Source organism: Oryza sativa, chromosome 4, assembly GCF_034140825.1.
Source record: "Oryza sativa Japonica Group chromosome 4, ASM3414082v1".
NCBI classification, from domain to species: Eukaryota; Viridiplantae; Streptophyta; class Magnoliopsida; order Poales; family Poaceae; genus Oryza; species Oryza sativa.
The window spans coordinates 8,772,856-8,780,957 of record NC_089038.1 but is presented as its reverse complement, the minus strand read 5'-3'; the positions used below and the strand labels follow the sequence as shown (position 1 = coordinate 8,780,957).

At 37.4% G+C, this 8,102-nt stretch overlaps 1 protein-coding gene across 1 annotated transcript; it reads left to right on the top strand.

Moving 5' to 3' along the window:
- Positions 1-5,664: 5,664 nt before the first annotated feature.
- LOC4335223 (probable cinnamyl alcohol dehydrogenase 6) lies at positions 5,665-7,698 on the top strand. The gene is made up of 4 exons (NM_001419152.1): positions 5,665-5,853; positions 5,947-6,583; positions 7,044-7,197; positions 7,301-7,698. The coding sequence occupies exons 1-4, from the start codon at positions 5,762-5,764 to the stop codon at positions 7,498-7,500; spliced, it is 1,083 nt and encodes a 360-aa protein (NP_001406081.1). The 5' UTR covers positions 5,665-5,761; the 3' UTR covers positions 7,501-7,698.
- The last annotated feature ends 404 nt before the right edge of the window (positions 7,699-8,102 follow it).

Below are 8,102 nucleotides of genomic sequence, written 5' to 3'. Positions count from 1 at the left end.
TAAAAACGTTTTACCCGTTGCAATGCACGTGTCTTTTTTCTAGTAAAACTATAAGCACACGTAGGCTCACAATTCTTCATCTCACGACAGATAAAACATAACAATAGATTAGCGTACGATTAATTAAGTATTAACTCAAAATTTTTAAAAAATATATTAAAATATATTATTAAGTAACATTTTAAGATTTTTTTTAAAACACACTGTTTAAAAAGGGAGTAGAAGTTAAAAAAAGAAAAGTATAAAACACACTCTATCTAAGTACTAGTACAACTTATCATGCTGTGATAATATTTAAAGAACTTCTCCGTACGTTGTCTCGCAAAAAGCGTGCTCTATATATATATCGATATAAATTAATTATCCCATATAGTAATCCCAACTCAAATACGTGCCATTAATTCTCGTAGATAGTAACCCTCGGAAACATCAAACATCAACAAGCTATTGTTCCAGTTGCATCACACACGCGTGGAAGGCATGATACATACGTGCTAACCGACACAAGAAGGAAAATCAATAATGTGAATATTGGTGGCCCTCCTTCAGTCCTTCTAAATGGAATTCATATTATTATTCTTCAAACTTTTGCTTTTGCTAAATGTAAGTTATTATGAAAACTTGTATTTTTTTTTCATTTTTCTTTTTTAACTAGATAGATGACTATTCTTTACTTATAAATAATTACCTCCATCCACAAATTAATATAAGGGTCAAGGCTGTAAAAAAAAACATAGATAGCATGAGCATATAGTCATTCAATATACTATCTTAATTTTTAGTGCAAGTCTAGTAGTGTAGTAAGTTATCAGCTCTGAAAACAACCATGTCGACGATATATTTGACCATAAACCCAATAGTTCAGTTTTAGCTTGTCTATACACGGTTCACGAATTTAATTTAATCAGATTATAACTGCATCATTCACTCATCCAACTGATGCGTTGGCTACATATGCCAGTGAAAATTAACGTTATCTGTTGGAGCAAGCGTGGAGCTAGCGGCGATCTAGTTGCTCGCTTTGCTCTGTTTCTTCTAATTGAGATGGGACTTCGTCTGCCGGTGTCCTATTATACTGCTCTTATACACAAACATATATGTTTTTTTTAATGGAATAAACACTCAAAGCGGAATCGGTGCAAAATAACGCAGCCGTTAACACAAATGATTTTTTTTCTCGAACGCAATTAACACAAATGATGAGGTAGAAAAAAAATAATCTGCACACAACATGTTGCTAAATGTCCATCTATGACTGTCCACTACGAAACATCAAATAGGAGATTGTAATGTGGGCATGAAATAATCAAAAGTGATGTTTTATATATCGTCATAATATATATATATATATATATATATATATAGTTAATTATCTCCAGAGTCATGTAATATGTATGAGTGCGTAACAACGATAAGTGGCTATGTACTACTGCTGTCTGTTGGTTCGAACTAACCAGAAGTCCAGAACGCAGATGCAGATCGATCGAACATGTGATTGGTAACTAATGCACGCACATTGCACAGGACCTCCACTAGTTCTGTATGATTCCCATCATGGGTCGATCGTTTATGCAGATCAGGCCGAACATCAAAAAGATCCTCTGTAATCTCTGTAATCTTTAGCAATGATCCCTGACTAATGCGAACCGCGCTACACGATGAATTGAGCAAATCATCTAATATTTGAGTTTTGCCAGAATACAACACAATTATATATATATACATATATATATATATATATATATGTATATATATATGTATATATGTATGTATATATGTATATATGTATATATATATGTATATATGTATATATGTATGTATATGTATATATGTATATATATATGTATATATGTATATATGTATATATGTATGTATATATGTATATATGTATATATATATATGTATATATGTATATATGTATATATATATGTATATATGTATATATGTATATATATGTATATATATGTATATATGTATATATGTATGTATATGTATATATGTATATATGTATGTATATATATATATATATGTATATATGTATGTATGTATATATGTATGTATATATATATATATGTATGTATATATATATATGTATATATGTATATATGTATGTATATATGTATATATATATATATATACATGTATATATATAGGTAGGTTTTGACATGTGTAAGATCTGTAAAACGCCGCAGGTTTTTTATTTGTTCGGATTCATATTGTCTTGTTCTCCAAATTCCTATATGTGAAATAAAAACAAAAGGAACACTCATATCCCGTACGTTTACTTCGCTGCAGGTTGTCATCCTGTTTTATTTTAGATGAGGCTTATTATACTTAGAAAGATATAGAAAAATGTTATTCCCCTGCGGTTGATAAATATATGAAACAATGCAGCGACCGATGGAGTACTAGCTAATTACTCCCTCATAATATAAGTCATTCTAGCATTTCCCACATTTATATTGATGTTAATGAATCTTAGACATATATATCTATGTAGATTCATTAACATCAACTAGAAAGGAAGCCCGCGCATATGCGCCGGCATCTAATTTAATGTGCTTGAAATATTACTCTACACATGTGAATATAATGTTTGTATATGCGTGATTGTTCCTGATTCTATTGGCAACCTATTTTTTTGTCAATATTTTGTTTGTGAATATTTTGAATGCTAATTATCCTTGCAACACATAAATTCTAAACTAAAATTACTTACAAACATGAAATCTTTAATTATAGAAAAGTATTATGTCGCAAAAATAAAGTTGGTTCCTATGAACTGTCATCTAAACTATATGTTATTTTTAATACATATCAAATCTTTGTTTTGGAGTTCTAAACTTTAAGAAATTTGTGTTCTTAAGAATAGTTATTGAACTTTAAGCAAAAAAAAATTCAATTGATTTCTTCAATTTATATTGGGCTTTGGATTCAACAAATTTTGTTTAAATTTAGCCCAAATTTTGTCTGAATTCCAGTCATCCTTTCTGTTTCTTTGGGAATATTGGAGGTCTATGTTCTATCAATTGTTCTTAAAATGCTTTTGATCTCTTAAAATTTAGATGTAAACATAACTATGTTGAGTGTATAACTTGGTATGGGATAAATGTGTCCTTTCTAATGCAGCGAGAATATAAATTAAGATAGAGATATTAATCTCCAGTTGAATCAAGAGCAGCATCAATATTAAGATAGAGATCTCGTCCAGCAAAGTTTATAGGGTCGCACACATAAGATCGTTTACTCCAGATAAACTGAACTGAATAGCTCCAGTAGCACCAAATTTAAATAGATAGATGATTCAGTTTATAATGAATAAACTAACGAAACATGTACATAAACTCCACCCATGCAGCAAGAATGATAGCCGATCAGAGCAAGAAGACTTCGTCAGAAATCAGAACATGCCTAGGACCAAATTAACCATCACAGAAATGATGGTGGCAAAACGTATGGAATCGCCATCTCCTTCCTGACCTAGGCGGTGGCGGCGGCACAACACAGAGGAAAACTAAAAACCAATCTCCTAATACAAGGAACATGGCATATATAGGTGGCACAAAGGCCTCGCCAGCTGAACGGACTAAAGCCCAACATAGACTCCTACATACTGATCCAAATAACAGAAAAAAAACCTTATTAATGTAATACCCTGATTACTTGGTAATCCTGCCGCTAAGCATGGAAGGAAAGCATCCACATGCATTCGTACATGCGGACATTGTGGGAGAGGATTTCATTTTTTTTGTGGGTACTCATCTCCTCTCCTCGCACCATGTGGCAGCTTGAGAGCGCTTTTAGGATGCCACATGTCAGCTTGAGAGCGATTTTAGAAAGGTTAATGGACTTTTAGTATATAATAGATAGATAGATATGAATATGGGAAATGCTAAAATGACTTACATTGTGAAACCGAGGAAGTAGTTGCTATCTCCGTTTTTTTAATATATAACATCATTGATTTTCTAACAAAATTTTGACCATTCATCTTATTCAAAAATTTTGTGCAAATAAAAATAAATTTAAGTCATGCTCAAAGAAACATTTGATGATAAATCAAATTACAATAAAATAAATGATAAATACTTTTTTTAAATAAGACGAACGGTCAAAGACATATTTTAAAAAGTCAACGACGTCATATATTAGAAAATGGTGGGAGTATTACTTAGTACGTACTAAGTTTTTTTTATATCAATTGATTTTTTTTCCAAATTGGTACAACTAGAAGTACCTACTTATATTCTTCTAAAGAATGTAAGTAGTGAAAATAATATGATAAAACATCCCATTTCTTGGAATTTACTGCTGTCATTTCCTTCCTACGAAATTCCTCATCAAACAATTGCCACCAAAATTCAATCTGGCAATCTTTTCTTTCAGGCCATGTGCTGTGCATAGAACTGGAAATGTATAAAATTTTCAATTATCAAAGAAGAAACCTATGTTCACTACTACTACTACAGAGCACCTAATCGAGGACGGCATCATACGTTTTGTTTTATCTATTCCAACCGAGGCATTTTCTCTTCGAATATAAAAGAGTACAGAACTCGTTTTATGGTAAAGCGTTAAAGGTACAACATTTAATTAGCATTGCCTCTTGTTGACAATTATATATGAGGTGATACGTGGTCACACGAATAACAAGCAGTGAAGCGTGCACAAATATGTAAACTTACCCTTTTTCTTTCCCAAAATCATTTTTGTACAACGTACTAAATTTTTCGACCAATTAGATCTGACAAGCACTAAACCGCGTGTAAATATAAAGAACTAAAGTCCCCCAAGAAACAAATTAAAAAAATACTAAAACTACTTGCGAATGTATATGTATATATATATATACTCCATCCATACTCGTAAAGAAAATCGTTTATGACAATATTTAAGTCAAATCTTAGGAATATAAATCATGAATAGCTCTCAAGTTTGTCGAGTTTGAAAATGTAAAAATTTATATGAATAGATTTGTCTTGAAAAATACTATCATAAAAGTATACATATATTATTTTTCAATAAATATCTTTATAGAAACAAGAAGTCAAATTGTATTTTGAAGACCGTGTCGCTATCCAAAACGACTTCCTTTCCAATCCGAGTACGGAGGGAGTAATTCAGTACTTATTCCCCTAAAATTCAGTAATTACTAAACATTCCTACGAGCAGTTTCATCCAAAGTACTTAGCATCTTCACACCAAAAGTCCTGTTGGTAATAAATATTCAACACGGCTATAACTTTCGTTCTTCGTTAAATAAACCCATAATTTCACCACCAAACACATCCATGTGCATTGGAAACTTCATGGCTAAAGGCGTGAAGCATCTTCGGAATCTTCACCAAACGAGAACGAAACTCTCTTGGATTGCCATAACACGACCGCGAAAGACCAAAATCATTTTAGTCATTGCCCAATGAAAAACATCAACTTGACCAAGCGCTCACTTATCATTGACGTACAGCATCTATGTCAGTCACCAGCGACCTCATTACCAGAAGTCCCCCAGCACGCATTGCACAAGTTAATTAATGTGTGGACCAGTAAGTAAACCACTAGGCACTAGCTCCAAAAAAAAAAAAAGCTTTAGAAAACGACCTGATCTCACACCAAACGCATGTCAATCCGTCTATATAAGTAGCCGTTGCTAGAAGCTGCCATGTATATAGTCCTAACCAACAGTCAGGAACAGCAACAAAAGTAAGCCAAGAATCTCTCTGCCTCCCACCAACAACCACACACACTCACAGCTTTGGTCATGGAGGTCACCCCCAACCACACGCAGACCGTCTCCGGCTGGGCCGCCATGGACGAGTCCGGCAAGATCGTGCCCTTCGTCTTCAAGAGAAGGTATAAAGAAATGAGCAAGAAGTGATTGATATTTGGATAGATTTAGATGTAGCTTGTTGTTGAGAATGAGATTTATTGCATGGGTGGTTGCAGGGAGAACGGGGTGGACGACGTGACGATCAAGGTGAAGTACTGCGGGATGTGCCACACGGACCTGCACTTCATCCACAACGACTGGGGGATCACCATGTACCCGGTGGTGCCGGGGCACGAGATCACCGGCGTGGTGACCAAGGTGGGCACCAACGTGGCCGGGTTCAAGGTGGGCGACCGCGTGGGCGTGGGGTGCATCGCGGCGTCGTGCCTCGACTGCGAGCACTGCCGGCGGTCGGAGGAGAACTACTGCGACAAGGTGGCGCTCACCTACAACGGCATCTTCTGGGACGGCAGCATCACCTACGGCGGCTACTCCGGCATGCTGGTGGCGCACAAGCGGTTCGTCGTGCGGATCCCGGACACCCTCCCGCTGGACGCCGCGGCGCCGCTGCTGTGCGCGGGCATCACGGTGTACAGCCCCATGAAGCAGCACGGCATGCTGCAGGCCGACGCGGCCGGCCGGCGGCTCGGCGTGGTCGGCCTCGGCGGCCTCGGCCACGTCGCCGTCAAGTTCGGCAAGGCGTTCGGCCTCCACGTCACCGTCATCAGCACGTCTCCGGCCAAGGAGCGCGAGGCCAGGGAGAACCTCAAGGCCGACAACTTCGTCGTCAGCACCGACCAGAAGCAGATGCAGGTAATTACATACGAATATACGATTGAACTCCAAGGCAACCTCATCATGTGCACGCATAAGATTAATTAGTTTTTTTTAAAAAAAAACGAACCGATCGCAAACGTGTCAATTTCATTGGAAATAATAGGAGTAAAAGTTATCAATACAAGTATGAAAAAAACCTACTATATGAGAAGTAAGAACACTACGACAGCATAATAAGCGAGATGTGCTTTGCCCCTGCTATCGCTCAAGTTCTGCCTTCCTTAATCTCTGCTCCTAACGATGTGAAAAAAAGAAAAAGGCTCTTTGCGCTGAAAACTCCCCGGGGTTATCCGCTCTCCTTCCAAACCTCTCACGCGAGGATTAGTGTGTGGAATTCTTTTTTCGGAAGTTCTTTAGCCGTCATTCAAGATTAGTGGAGTACTAATTTAATTAAGCACTGAACTAGTTAATTACTTAATTTACTGCAATAAATTAGGCTATGACGAGGAGCCTTGACTACATCATTGACACGGTCGCGGCGACGCACTCTCTGGGTCCGATCCTGGAGCTGCTCAAGGTCAACGGCAAGCTGGTGCTCGTGGGCGCGCCGGAGAAGCCCGTCGAGCTCCCTTCCTTCCCTCTCATCTTCGGTGAGCATTTGAGCAATCACCCATCAAGTTAATTTAATTACTACTACGCTACTTAGTAGTATCTGCCAACTAATCAATCAATTAATTCGTGGGTTGCGTGCAGGTAAGAGGACGGTGAGTGGGAGCATGACGGGTGGGATGAAGGAGACGCAGGAGATGATGGACATTTGCGGGGAGCACAACATCACCTGCGACATCGAGATCGTGTCCACGGACAGGATCAACGATGCGCTCGCCAGGTTGGCGCGCAACGACGTCCGCTACCGCTTCGTCATCAACGTTGGGGGCGACTCCAAGCTCTAGACTCATGCTACTATCATATTGCTACCTAGTACCAACCTCCATGCCTTTCTTAATTTAATTTATTGGAGGCTCTGCACGCAGAATGGGACAGTTCGAGCTGTCGTTTTCTCGTTGGCCACGTGAAGTAACTGTACGCACTTTGTACTTATTCGAGAAATGATCAGTGATAAATCATCAATGGCCTTATTTTATTCTTAATTAGAGCAAGTTTAATAATATAGCCAACTACTAATTTCAAATCATCTAGAGTCAATGTAATAGCTAATTCATACAATAGTTACTTACTATACTATTAATACCTGGTCCAACCTATCATACACACGTTACGTCTTGAAGTCCATGCTGCAGCTGGCTACATATTTTTAGTCCGTTGCTCTTCTTTTTTTTCCTTTATCTTTTTAAAATATATTTATAAATGGCTTAGAGCCTTGCTATTGTACCTGCTCTTAATAAGCTATGTTTTGATCTCTGAAACGAGCCATGAACTGAACATATGTTGGTCCTATGTTACGATCCAACACCTGCCATAGTAATGCGTGTGCACGGCGGTAATGATGAGAAATCGAGCTGAGCTATTGAGTAAGGGGATTGGCCGATTGGGT